Raw genomic sequence first — 14,723 nt, 5'->3', positions numbered from 1 at the left:
TAACTGTTATAAATTCACTGTAAAACACGGCTTCACAGGGCTTAATGCTTTTATAAAATGGTTATTCCATATTTGTAGCAAGGTTTCATAAAACAAAACAAAGCAAATACGGTAATATTTAATTATATTAATAAAAATATTACGGTATTCTTCCACAAAACAATGTAGTTCCTCAGAAACAGTCGTGCTTCGCAAGCGGAATGGTTGCCAAGCAACACAGACGCAGCAACATACACACTCAGTGGCGCAGCGATACTGTATGTTTTCGGGAATTTTAAAACGACTTCGAACACGGCTCATAAATCTATATTGACCATAAGTCCTTCTATGCCAACAAGATAATTACAAAATTAAATACAAAAATCTTACTGTCACCTATACAAGACAGGAAGTTATTGAACGAGACCACATCTTTAGTGAAGTCGACACAGTTTATTCAAATTACACAATTAAAAACTTTTTCAAGTCTATCTTAAGCAGGGCATGTAGTGTCAGCATAATCTCAGTACTACAGTTGTTCTATATAAAAATATTTTAAAATGTACAGGTTATTTTCAGAGCAGAAAAACTACTCTTACGCCACAAAGATAACTCACTAAAGTTGTGCTAACATGATGGTCTAGTAGTATGTCTCTCTTTCCATCCAACCTGCAAAGAAAGAAAGTTTATATTTTTACAGTTGGAAAATAGAAAATGATACAATTGACAATCTACAATACATTGTGGTTAGAACAATTGGTTAGAACAAGGGTGCAGATTACCTCCAGGGTTCCTTCTAAGGACAAGCTTTCTGATTTCATCATAAATAAAGATGAGAAGAGAGTACGGGAAGGCACAGAACCACCAACTGAGCCTGTATATAGAGCGCAAAACATAAACCAAAGAAGCAGGCAAGAAATAACTGTATATTTGTTTTAAACAAATACATTTTAGCCTACTTGAGTGGGTACATCCTGAGAGCCACATCCATGCCAGGGCAGTAAGACAAGAAAGCCGCTAGTGCTGTTTCCTCAAACAATCCAAAGATCAGGATTTTGTTCCTGTAGTAGTAGGCCAAAAATGTGGTAAATAGACAATAAATGAATGAAAATCTCCTCAAGAACGTGGCTTATGCTCATTCAGAGCTCATTTGTTCACCCAGACTCACTTCATTCCCTGCTGGAAGACAGAATTACGCCTGGTCTTGCAGATAATCAGATCGGCCCACTGCACAATCACAATACTGGCGAAGAATGCTGTGTGGCAAGTGAACTCCACAATCTTTCTCTGTTCATATGTCTGAGAAAACATAACATTGTGTCGGTAAAATACTAATCTAAAAGTATTGCTTAAGAAGACTTCATGAAATTAAAATTTGGGTTTTGGGAGTATAGCCCCAAAGTAGAACTTAAAGGAACACTCCGACTTTTTGGGACTTTAGCCTATTCACCTTATCCCCCAGAGTTAGATAAGTCCATACATACCTTTTTCATCTCCGTGCGTGCTATAAGTCTGTTTGACGCACCCACCGCTAGCCTAGCTTAGCACAAAGACTGGATGTAAATGGTTGCAGCTAGCATACTAATCCAAATAAGTGACAAAATAGCGCAAACATTTTCCTATTTACATGTTGGGATTTGTATAGTCACAGAGTGTACAAAAAACTACGTCACATGAGACACAGACATATTTTAACAGTATAAATACTGGGAACTTTATTCTCTGATGGCGAAGCACTGCTACTTGGGCGGAGTAATAACCGCAGCACCTGAGACGCGCCGTGGTGAGGAGCAGAGAGTTCGTTCAGAGTTTGGGTACGGTACGTCTCAGGTGCTGCGGTTATCACTCCGCCCAAGTAGCAGTGCTTCGCCTTCAGAGAATATAGTTCCCCGTATTTATACTGTTAAAATATGTCTGTGTCTCATGTGACGTAGTTTTTTGTACACTCTGTGACTATACAAATCACAACATGTAAATAGGAAAATGTTTGCGTTATTTTGTCACTTATTTGGATTAGTATGCTAGCTGCAACCATTTACATCCAGTCTTTGTGCTAAGCTAGGCTAGCGGTGGGTGCGTCAAACAGACTTATAGCACGCACGGAGATGAAAAAGGTATGTATGAACTTATCTAACTCTGGGGGATAAGGTGAATAGGCTAAAGTCCCAAAAAGTCGGAGTGTTCCTTTAAGTAATATCCTACTGTACTCCTAAATGTTGACTACATTCATTTTATGTACACTTCAGCTAAAAAAGACTGGACTAATAGCTGCTGAACTTTTGACTCCTTTTACTGTATTTTTGATTAAATAAATGCAGTCTTGGTAAGCAGAAAAGACTTTCTTTCAAAAACATTTTTAAAAATCCCAAATTTTGAACAGTAGTATTTACATTTTAAAAATGTCTTTCTCTTATGGGAAAATAGAGCAATACTGTTCACACAATACACAAAAATGTATCCAATCAAATGCTCTCTAGAATGAGAATGCTCCTCCCCCTTACTAGCATGTAGCAAATCATGGTTCACAACTTTAACATAATTCATAATACCTACCCACTGTTGCCCGTAGCTGTCCTCCAGGTCATTAAGATATTTGTCATCCCATCCTACACGAATTCCTAATAGTCTTGATGGTAGAAAGCCATTTTCGGCAAGAATGACAAAGTATGCAAAAAATCCAGCCAGAGCCTGAATCATACCTGCAGAACCAGACAAGATCTTGCATTAAAATCTTATTTTAATTGTGAAGCAATAATGACATGTTCTAAGGACTGTGAGAACCTTTTATATGGTAACATGTTAGTCAGCAAAAACTTGGAATGGGAATCTCAACATGCTAACCATTTGGGCGACTAGAACAAAGCCACAACATGGCCACCTACCTATCTGTCCATATGCAATGCTAATAAGTCTTTCATTCACCAACTTGTCTGTTTTAGGGTTTCTGGGTTGTCTCTTCATGATATCACTCTCGGCAGCCTCATATGCCAGAGAAATAGCAGGGACCTTGAAAACAAAAACAAAAAAATAATTAACTGTCATCTTTTGGTAGAAAGACCAAATGCAAGTGTGAAAAAGAAAATAATCCAGTGTGTTCTGCACTGACCATGTCTGTTCCCAGGTCAATACACAGAATGGTAACAGTTCCTAGAGGTAATGGAATGTTTGCGATAATGAAGAACAGGAAGGGTGTGATCTCAGGGATGTTACTGGTCAGGGTGTAAGCAATGGACTTCTTCAAGTTGTCAAAGATCAGACGCCCTAGTGTGGAGAGAAAACATTAACAAAAGAGCCCACAACATTGACAAGATATGAATAAAGGTTTCCCGTACCTTCTTCTACGCCTGTGACAATTGAGGCAAAGTTGTCATCTAGCAGGATCATATCAGCAGCCTGTTTGGACACATCTGAGCCAGCAATGCCCATAGCAACACCAATATCAGCCTTCTTCAGTGCAGGAGAATCATTCACACCATCCCCTGTTACAGCCACAATGGCTCCCTTTGGAACAGAAATGATATTTTTTAACATTAACTCAAAGTTGCAATTTGCTTACTATTTTCTAAGGGGTAAATGGAAAACTTGTATTTGTATATTAGGATAAATTAGAAAAATATTAAGATATCAGTTAAGATATCAGGTATGCTTAACCCCAAAGTTGATATTAATACTGTTTTATTTATTTTTAATTCTGCTTCTAAAGACTGGTCAGAAATATTAAAATGAATTGTGATTAATTGTGATTTACAAAGTTTCTCCTCGATCCTTCCAACAACTTTTATCTTTTTAGGCAATATTCTTTGTAAAGATGCTTAACAATGTTTAGCTTTTAATCTTTATGTATAAAAAAAAGATTTTACAAATAAATTGTTGAATTATCTTCAGATTTGTATATCAAATATTAATATTAGTATTCAAATAAAACAATTAAATTATAATTATTTGCCAAAGTACATTTTAATTAAAAAAAATGCTTTGGCATTATTAAAGTAACAATATAAAACCCAACCATTTAATTTTGCAAACAACTTATGTATTTGCATTATTTATTTTCATTACTAAATAATGCAACTAATTAATATGCTGATTTGGTGTACAAGAAACATTTATTACTATTAGCAATGTTGAAATATTGAGTGATGCCTAATATTTTTGTGGAAACTTTTTTTTCAGGATTAAATAAAAATATTAATTTCTTTAAAAAAAGGTTTTTTTAATGCACATAAAACTGGCGAATCAAATTTTGGGGTCCTTGGAATCAACTGTTCTAAACAATCTGTCTAATTGAAGTATAACGGTCCAAAACCCATTGTTTAAGTATATTCAGAAGTTCAGTCATTACCTGTCGCTGACACCCCTCAACAATAATCAGTTTCTGCTGTGGTGACGTTCTGGCAAACACAATTTCTGTGTGGTACTTCAGAATATCATCTAGCTGTTCAGCCGTGAGGTCCTTCAGGTCTCCGCCATGAACCACACAGGCCTTTGCATCTCTGAAAAAAGACATTCACTGAGTTATGATTTATGTCAAGGCAAGTTACAGCAACATTTTTAGTAAAACTAACACACGGTGATACCTGGGGTTGACCTCATTGACAGGTATATTCAAGCGAGCTGCAATGTCTTCCACAGTCTCATTTCCCTCAGAAATAATCCCAACACCCTTTGCTATGGCTTTTGCAGTGATTGGATGGTCACCGGTTACCATGATAACCTAAAAATTCAGAAATATATGTGTAAACTATAATTATGTAATAAATTCAGCACATATGCTGGACTCGCATCTCTGCTTTACCTTGATTCCTGCACTTCTGCATTTGCCTACAGCATCAGGTACAGCAGCACGTGGAGGGTCGATCATTGACATAAGACCCACAAAGCACAGATTATCAGTAGGGAAATTCACATCCTCAGCATCAAACTTGAAACCTTCTGGAAACTGATCATCAGGGAGGAAGAAATGACAGAAGCCTGTTGGAGAAGAACGTGAATGATCAGTCCACAATTTGCTCAGGCGAACTCTCAACCTAAATTTGAAGAAGCAGTTTTTTTCTTCTCTTTTACCCAAAACTCTTTCTCCAAGGCCCCCAAGCTCCAGATAAGCATTCTGAAAGGATTCTTTCATTTCATCATCCAAAAGCTGTTCCTTCCCTTGGATCAATATAGTAGCACAGCGTTCCAGGATTCTCTCCGGGGCTCCTTTCATGACCAGCAAGTGTTTAGACTCTGCGCCACCAGTTGGGTTCTTGTGCACCGACAGCTACCAAAGCAAGCATCAGATCATTTCAAATAATGGTTAGATGTATTTTATTAATAGTATGTGAAAATTTGGGCTGTCATTTGAACATTTTTATTTAGTGTGATTACTTAGAAGAAGAAAAAACACACAAAAGAATGTTCCTACCAAGCTTGAAGTAACAGCTTCATGTTTTAGTAAATTCACAATTCAACACAGACCCAATTAATTTGACTAATTAAATGGCTTATTTTATTTATAATTTTTTTTTAATGTAAATTCTTTATTTATTTGCATTCCAAATAAGAATCCGTATTGTTTGTACAATATGTAGAAAGATGTAAGATCCTAAATCCAGTACCTGATATTTGTTTGTAGAGTTGAAAGGGATTTCCGCCGCTTTGTTGTACTTTTCTCTCATTTCTTTCACTGATCCACAGCAAAGCTCAATGCATTTCAGCAGAGCAGATTCAGACGCATCCCCAGCAACATCTCTCTAAACATTTAAACACACAAGTGAGATATTTCATTTAAAATCTTACAGTTTACACAATGAAGAGGTAACATACATGTTTTAAATTTTCATTAGGATCATCATTATTGGATGGTACACTGAAAAATTATCTATCTATCTATCTATCTATCTATCTATCTATCTATCTATCTATCTATCTATCTATCTATCTATCTATCTATCTATCTATCTATCTATCTATCTTTGTGGAAACTCTGGTAAATTTCTTTTATAATTCTTTGAAGCAATATACAGTATATATATATATATATATATAATGTATAGTATAACTGCTGTGCATCACATCAAAAACAAACCTTCAGAATTGGCACATTGGTCTGTTCGGCCAGGAACACAGCCCTGTTGCAGAGCCCAGCAACACGTGCCAATGAGGCCCAGGTGGCCGAGCTGCGGTCAAAAGAGGTCCCGCTCTGATTCTCTGTGGTGTCAGCCTCATGGATCTGGTTATCAAACCACATGTGAGCTACAGTCATGCGATTCTGCGTTAATGTGCCAGTTTTATCGGAACAGATGGTTGAGGTTGAGCCCAGGGTTTCAACGGCCTCAAGGTTCTTAACCAAACAGTTTTTCTTAGCCATACGTTTAGCTGTGAGGGTGAGACAAACCTAAAGAACGAGAAACAGAGAGTACGTGTCATGCAAATATAAGGGCCTAACCTTCAAACAAAGTAAGTTTGAATTAACTTACCGTGACTGTAGCAAGAAGACCTTCAGGCACATTGGCCACAATGATGCCAATAAGAAAGATAACAGCCTCCAACCAGGAGTAGCCAAGAACAAGAGACAGAACAAAGAAAGAGACACCCAGGAAGACAGCCACGCCTGTGATGATGTGGATGAAGTGTTCGATCTCAATGGAGATGGGGGTGCGCCCAACCTCTAGGCCAGACGCAAGCGTTGCAATTCGACCCATTACAGTACGGTCTCCGGTGCTGATGACGACGCCACGTGCAGTACCTAAAACAAATGAGAAGCAGAGGACACCAAAGTATCAGGCTTGTGTTTTAAAAAATAATGAATAAATTAAAACTCTATTAAGCAAAAACACATTACAGTAAATTGTTCGAAAGTGACAGTAAAGACATTTACAATGTTACAAAAATGTTTATTTCAAATAAATGCTGTTCTTTTGAGCTTTCCATTCATCAAAGGATCCTGAAAAAAAGTTTCAAAAATATTAAGCAGCACAACTATTTTAAACATTTATGATAATGAAAAAAAAATTATATTGAGTGCCAAATCAGCATATTAGAATGTTTTCTGAAGGATCATATGACACTGAAGACTGGAGTAATGGCTGCTGAAAGTTACATTTTAAAATATATTCAAATAGAAAACAATTTTTTTAAACTATAATAATGTATTATATATAACTGTATATATAAATGATATATAACTGTAATAATATTTCACAATATTTCTGTTTTTACTGTATATTTGATCAAATAAATGCAGCCTTGGTGAGCATAAGGCTTCTTTTTCAAAAAATCTTACAACCCCAAACTTTTTAACAGTAGTCTATGTAAAATAAATCATATTCTCATATGATACAATTTAAATATGTGATACTGCTATTATACAACAGTTCAATAAACAAGAAGTTAATATCATGTGAATTACATTTTAGACACAATATCGCCAGCTACTTTGTCTATTTTTGCTTTGACAAAAAAAGTAGTTCCAAATAAAACCACAGGAGAATTAACCACTGGTGTTCCTGAATCACAGTTGTTCAGTTAAAGGTGCTCTACGTAACTTTTAGCGGCCTCTAGTGGTGATGTTTCAGATTGCAACCAAATTTTACAAGAGCGCTCGAACTCATAGACAATACCGTCTATTACGCAAAAATCTCGGCGAATACTTGACGGATTCGGCGAGCACCGAGCTCGTTGGGACCATCTAGTCGAGCTGAAAAGAACCATATAAGTTCCATAGTTTTTGGTGGTGTTTTCACGGAGATATTAGCAGAAAACCATCGGGCGCGCTGCAAAATTGCGTACGCCGGTGACGTCACGATCTCAGAAGAAAATCGCTCGTATCTCTGGAACGCAAAGACCCAGAGAGCTCAAATTCGGGGGAGGAGGTCCCAGGGGAACCCTTGCCCGAACGCTAGAGTGGCGGGCCTCGGGGATGCCCCCTACCGGATCGCCGTTCGCTGGGACCCCCGATTTCGAACGGCTATAACTCGGGGAGCCGGGCGAGTTGGACCTCGGGGGTGGGCTCGTTCGAAAGGCCCCGTCCAGCACTACGAACAATTAGAGTCTTGGGAATATTGATCAAAGATTGACTGAGATATAAGCCGAAAAACGTGCGCCTTTAACCGGACGTAACTCCCTGACCGTCTACAATAGACTGTATATAAGGAGAGAGGCTCGGGAGCGCGCATGCACGTCACATCCGTTGGATTTCGCGGTAAATCCGACCCGTAGACTTCACATAGAAATAGGAATACTGGCCTTCAGAGGTAATAGCAAAACTCGACAAGTGGATCATTTTAATGTGTGATTACAACCCCTTCACACACAGGCAATAAAAAAAGGATTCATTTTAGTAGAAAAGTTACATAGAGCACCTTTAATCGAATCAGGAAAGAAAATGTTTCAATGACTCATCATAAAGACAGTCACTTTTTCGCCACCTAATGATATAATGAGTAATAATAAAAGTAAAAGTGTCAATATAAAAATAAAAAAAGTGTATGAATTTATTTACAATGAAATCTTAACAATTATGAGAATAGAAGTGAAACAATTTACTGAACATCTGTAGTGAATGAGAATATAAAATACCTTCTACACAATTGGTGGAAAAGAAAGCAATATTCCTGGTCTCTAGAGGATTATCATTTGAGAAATCCGGGGACCGTGTCTGAGGCTCTGATTCTCCAGTCAGAGAGGAGTTATCCACCTTAAAACATCCAATTTAAAAGATATGCTTACATAAAGCCACTGCCACAGAAAGGAAATATGAAGTTCACACTACACTGATCAGGTAAAGTAAGAAATACAGGCTCATAATAACCTTGCAGCCATGTGAGCCCACGATTCTCAGGTCAGCAGGGATCCTGTCACCACCTTTTACTTCCACCAGATCACCAACCACCACTTCTTCAGCGTTAATTTGCTTCTTCTCACCATCACGGACAACCAACGCTTGCTAGAAACGAAAAAAAGTTTATAATCTGAACAAAAAACACATAAGACGACAAAACTACAATGCATTTAGGCTTGTAGATTAGTTTATTAGGTTTGAAGACAAAAATGGTCAATTGAATGGCAAAAAATTAGGACTAAAATTAGGAAGAAATATGTACCTGGGGAACCAAATTCTTGAAAGAGTCCATAATTTTTGAGCTCTTAGCATCTTGATAGTACGAGAAACATCCAGTGATGATCACCACAGCTGATAACACAACTCCCAAATAAAGCTGCATTGCACAAAGAGATAGACACGATTAGATATAATACATCCAAGAAAGGAATAGGGTTGCACCAATATGAACATTTGTCTGATACCGATAACTCTTTATATTTGAAAACTGATATATTGGCCGATAAATATAAATCCAAATTTTTATATAGTTTTTGAGTGCCTGATTACAAAAACAAAAGTCTCACCATTAAAAGATTTTATGTAGCTTATATGACAGACTTGAGCTGCACATGTTGCACTTGACAGTATTTTCCTTTTTTGAAGTGATTCCAATCATATTTCAAGCAATTTAAAAGCATCATGGCGAACAGAACTCATCTGAAGTGTCTCAGCAGTAGGAAATAAATCTATTTATCGGCTTTAATATATAGGCAACATTTTCTTATCGGGCCAATAACAATAACATTAAAAATGAACATATATTGGCCGATACCGATATGTTGGCCGATATATCGTGCATCCCTATAAAGGAACACACATATTTTTCAGCATTGCCTCTCACATTGTCATTGGCAGGCTCATCCTCCATTGCTGCCTGAATGCCATATGCAAGAAAGCAGAGAACGGCACCGGTCCACAATAGCATGGAGAAACCGCCAAACATCTGCTTACAGAACTTCACCCATTCTGGGGTAGTTGGAGGTGGAGTGAGGGCATTAGGTCCATCACGGATCAGAATCTCTGCCGCACGGGCGGTTGTAAGACCCTGATGAAGTCACAGAGAAGACAATGTTAGTTATTGTTCACTAGTGATTTATTAAAAGTGATTTTGTAAAAGAGAGAATAAAACTTGGAGGACTTACTCTGCTCAAGTCTGTACCATATTTACGGTGGAGCTCTTCCAAAGTCAGTTTGTGATCATCCTGAAATAAATATAATTCCAAGATTTTTCAGTCTTTTTCAGAAAAATTATCAGAGTGTATTATACTGAAACAAAACTGTAAGTAAAGACTTACCAAATTCACTTCCTTTTTCAGCTCATCCATATCACTCTCCTTCTTCTTGATTTTGTTCTTTTTCTTCCCTCCTTTCTCTGACGTTGCCGCCAGTTCATATTGGTCCCGTCCATCCTGAAATAGATGTTTGAAACATTAAATAATAATAACTTTAGGAGTTCTTGGCTGTGACAATTGTTTACCGAGTTAGGTTATAATTCACCCATGGAATAAATGAAATGAAACGAAAATTCTGTCATTATTTATACTCTTACATTGTTTCAGACCCGTATGACTATCTTTCTTCAGTGGAGCACAAAAGGAGATATTGTGAAGACTGTGCTGGTTGCTCTTTTTAATGCAATTACAAAGCTTTCTGAAGCTTCTAAAAAGGATTCAAAAACAACATAAAAGTGGTTTGTACGCTTGTGTTCTATATTCCAAGTTCCAAAAACAGACTGACATTTACAGTTTTTCACGGATAATATTCTCCTCCAGTAGGCTGTTAACTCTATGGAGTGAATATGTGCCAAAATTAAACAAACAAATCCAGCATTTTGCAAACAAACTCGATCTGCTTTGTAAAGGAAAAATCGACTCGCAAACAAACAGAAAGCAATTTGCAAAAACAAAGGTCAATTTGAGCAAAAATGCAGTGGAGTAACCAATATTGTGTTTTACAAATATAAATAAACGATCCTTGATAATATTTCACAAATAAATACAAACCATCCTACAAATTGCATGTAACCTTTGAACAAATACCAAATCTAGTGCATACAAATGCATATCTGTCTGTTATGATTGTGAGATCTCTCGGCTCGATTTTCTCACAAATGCAGATGAGTAACTTCCTCTTCTAAAACAGTAGATGGCGCTAAAATAGGGGATTAATTTAGCGCTAGTCTCCCGGGAGAAGCACTGATTTAAACGCGATTGCCTTTGCCTACAGCTGAGGAAAAAGTTACTGTCTAACTTACTTTATTTGTAATAAACACCTTGAGGTTTTCTTTTGCAAAATGTTTATAAGGCCACTGGGCCTTTAACATTGTGGAGGACAAAATGCCACAAGGTAATTAGATCTGTGATTTTACACAGATATGAGACAAGATATGAGAACGACAGACTCGTTCAGTGTAGACATAATCACTAATTTAGTCATTTCGCATGCATCCAATGAAGAAAAAATGTAAAAAGCAACATACGGTATGATGGCAGAGCTTTCAGCTTAGATTCCCAGATAGAGTGAACTTCACACATGAATGTTACATAAATTGTATTGGCCTATTTTCAATTAAGAATTGTGAAATTAGTCAACATTTTATTAGTTTGCCTGATTATTTTTGTTGGGCATTTACCATTTCTGTCTTAAAACAGCTGTCAATTATAATTTAGCTATGGTACTTGCATCTTATCTCACACTTTATGACCATTAACAAATTATCTTGATGCTGTGGAATATCCTTGCAGCACTAAAGTCGAGTTAATACTATATTAGGCAATCATTTCACAACCTTTATTATACACACTGATGAATAATGCATCATCTCACCTGTAGGCTAAGTCACCAAAAACCCTTTATAAAAATAAAAATATTAAAATAATTGTGTACTGTAAATACATGAAGGGAGGTATTGGCACAATTTCACATAGTAAGTCAGTCTTGCCAATAGTAACCTTCTACAAGCTTTGGAATTTGAAAATGTCTTTTTTTAAATGTAAAGTACTTTTAAATAATAAATTATAGGCTACGTTTACCGCAGTTGGTGGAATTGCCAGACGTTGCCATGCGCTGTGGAAGCGCGTCAAAGGATTCTCAGGTATAAATATGCAGCTAGCGCACGTAGGTGATTTTGAATTAATATTCATGTCGATATACAATGGTTACATACTGTTAAAACTAATTCTGCTATCTTTGTAAGACTGCCGATCATAGAACAGTGTAATGGGAAAACAAATGTCTGCTGATTGTGAATACCGAACCTAACTTTACCGCGCTCAACCACCGTACGTGCCTTTCACGCATTTGAAATCGTTCGCGTTCAGCGGGGAGGGAAGGAAGGGAGGTTTGGAGGGGGTGGGGGGGTGGGGGTGGGCACAGTAACTTGTGAATGCCCTTGGCGCCGACCCAAGTGTTACTAAGTGCTAATGTGGATTTCTGTCTAGATATGTAATAAACATTTAGCAAAGGAAAACCTCAAGATGTTTATTATAGATAAAGTAAGACAGAAACTTTTTCCTCAGCTGTAGGCAAAGGCAAGCGCGTTTCAAATCAGTGCTTCTCCCGGGAGACTAGCGCTAAATTAATCCCCTATTTTAGCGCCATCTACTGTTTTAGAAGAGGAAGTTGCTCATCTGCATTTGTCGAGAAAATCTGCCTGGACGCATTTGTGAGAAAATCGAGCCGAGAGATCTCACAATCATAACAGACAGATATGCATTTGTATGCACTAGATTTGGTATTTGTTCAAAGGTTACATGCAATTTGTAGGATGGTTTGTATTTATTTGTGAAATATTATCAAGGATCATTTATTTATATTTGTAGAACACAATATTGGTTACTCCACATTTTCGCTCAAATTGACCTTTGTTTTTGCTAATTGCTTTCTGTTTGTTTGCGAGTCGAGTTTTCCTTTGCAAAGCAGATCGAGTTTGTTTGCGAGCCGATTTTTTCTTTGCAAAGCAGATCGAGTTTGTTTGCAAAATGCTGGATTTGTTCGTTTAATTTTGGCACATAATTCACTCCATATAACTCCTGCGACCAGATCATTGCATCAGTTAATAGCAACTGAGAACCAAATCAGTTTGATTCGTGGATGAATCATTTAGACTGATTCTTGTAATTGGACCAACCGATTCACTGGAAAGATCTGGCTCAAAAGAATTTGTATGGCTTCAGAAAACTTAGAAAGTGGTTGGATGGACTACTTTTGAGACACTTTAGTGCTTTAACATCCTTTTTGAAGCTTGGGCGATTTAGGGTCTCGTTCATTGTAACTGTGTCAAAAAGAGAATAAAAAACAGTCTTCAAATTTTCTCCTCTTGAGTTTTGGAGAAGTCACAGAAGTTTAGAACAACATGAAGGTTGATGTAAATAACAACAGATTTTTTTTTTTTTTTTGGTCAACTATACCTTTATTAAAAAGAAAACGAAGCAGTATATAATGCAAACGATATATTAAATGCATGTTTTTCCATTAGGCTATTACTTATTATATCATATCTCATATGGTGAAGATGAGGGCAAACCCAACTATCTGATTACTAAAACACATTCAACTTACTGCCAACCTCCCGATTTCTCAAGGGTCTTTGATGTATATCGAAGAGATCAGCTTTCTCAGGACATGATCTGATGCATGGAACAAACAAGTCTAAAAATGTTCTGTGGCACAGAGCCAGTCTCAACTGGGGACATTGAAGCAACTATGTCACCTTGGCCTCTATCCAATGAAAAGAAATTAGCAGAAGCAACAAAGCCTTTTCCCTCAGTACATTTCCGCTCCAAAAGAGAACATGAGTATGCAACGGTGGGAGTATCATTAGTTAATCTCAGAATATGTGTGAGGGTCACACATTCACAGATAAACACTAGACTTGTACTCATGTTTTATTTAGCTGTGTCCAGTCAACCAAAGGTCACTGCAATTGTTGCTTCAGGCATGTAATGCCACCTTCAAGGTGACACACAGGAGTGTGACGGGAGCAACTGTTTGTGAGAATAAAACATGTTTCATCAGTTGCAAACAATCCCACTTAACACCCAATCAAACACATTTGTTTGGTTGTAGCCTACAGTGAAAGAACCTATGAGTCTACACTATGAAAATAGGTGCAGCACATCATGAGGCAAGCAGCTACATGTTGACATCTTTTTTCTATTCTTATTAAAAAGGATTAGAATGTTTTGTGGTAATTCTGGTGTGCTGACCTAGATAAGGCACACCATGTTCTTAAGGGGAGGAGAGAAAACTCCACGAAACAACAGCCTGTGACTGTGGAACTAGTTTTAGGAAGTGCGTAAGAACATGTGCAACTATTACATTGCGCAAGAACAATACATTAGCAAAAACAGTGGAAGCACAGTTTTAAATCATGATTCCACACTGAGTATGCTAATAGGGCCGGAAAAAGCGATGAATAGTAATACTGCATGCACTCCACAGGTCATACCGCAGCCTACTACACTCCCACTTCAAACTGAAATATACAACGCAGTCATAGAAAAAGAAACAATAAACCACTCCACAACCCAACAACATAATGACTACACAGAATCTGACATTTTTTTTCCATTCAGTTTTCATTATCTAGTAGCCTATATTCACCAGCAAACTTAATATATTTAATATAATACTTTTTTTCTGAAAATAACTGTCATAAAAGCATCTTGACCTAAATATCAAATATGCTTAAAATAAAACGCGTATTATTAAAACATATTTTACTTACACCAACTCCCATTTTCGCTTGTGAACGGAGACTGTGCTACTTTCTGTTCACTTTTCAAAGTCCTTTTCGAATGTCTGGAGCAGAGCATCAGATCAGCAGCGCCTCTGCTGCAGCTCAACTCATGCGAGTCTCGATAACACGTCTGTGTAAAAA

At 37.2% G+C, this 14,723-nt stretch overlaps 1 protein-coding gene across 1 annotated transcript; it reads right to left on the bottom strand.

Moving 5' to 3' along the window:
• Positions 1-466: 466 nt before the first annotated feature.
• Positions 467-14,723, bottom strand: atp1a1b (ATPase Na+/K+ transporting subunit alpha 1b). The gene is made up of 22 exons (XM_056271227.1): positions 14,571-14,723; positions 10,138-10,251; positions 9,985-10,044; positions 9,684-9,887; positions 9,063-9,176; positions 8,771-8,905; positions 8,539-8,656; positions 6,438-6,706; positions 6,047-6,355; positions 5,577-5,711; positions 5,044-5,239; positions 4,775-4,950; positions 4,557-4,693; positions 4,322-4,472; positions 3,312-3,480; positions 3,086-3,240; positions 2,862-2,985; positions 2,533-2,678; positions 1,148-1,278; positions 939-1,040; positions 762-853; positions 467-648 (listed from the first exon to the last, which is right to left on the bottom strand). Exons 1-22 carry the CDS (start codon positions 14,580-14,582, stop codon positions 620-622), a joined length of 3,078 nt encoding a protein of 1,025 aa, XP_056127202.1. The 5' UTR covers positions 14,583-14,723; the 3' UTR covers positions 467-619.

This window comes from Rhinichthys klamathensis, unplaced genomic scaffold (assembly GCF_029890125.1).
Source record: "Rhinichthys klamathensis goyatoka isolate OS25496 unplaced genomic scaffold, OSU_Roscu_1.1 h1tg000312l_1, whole genome shotgun sequence".
Lineage (NCBI taxonomy): Eukaryota > Metazoa > Chordata > Actinopteri > Cypriniformes > Leuciscidae > Rhinichthys > Rhinichthys klamathensis.
This window is presented reverse-complemented; position numbering and strand designations above follow the sequence as displayed.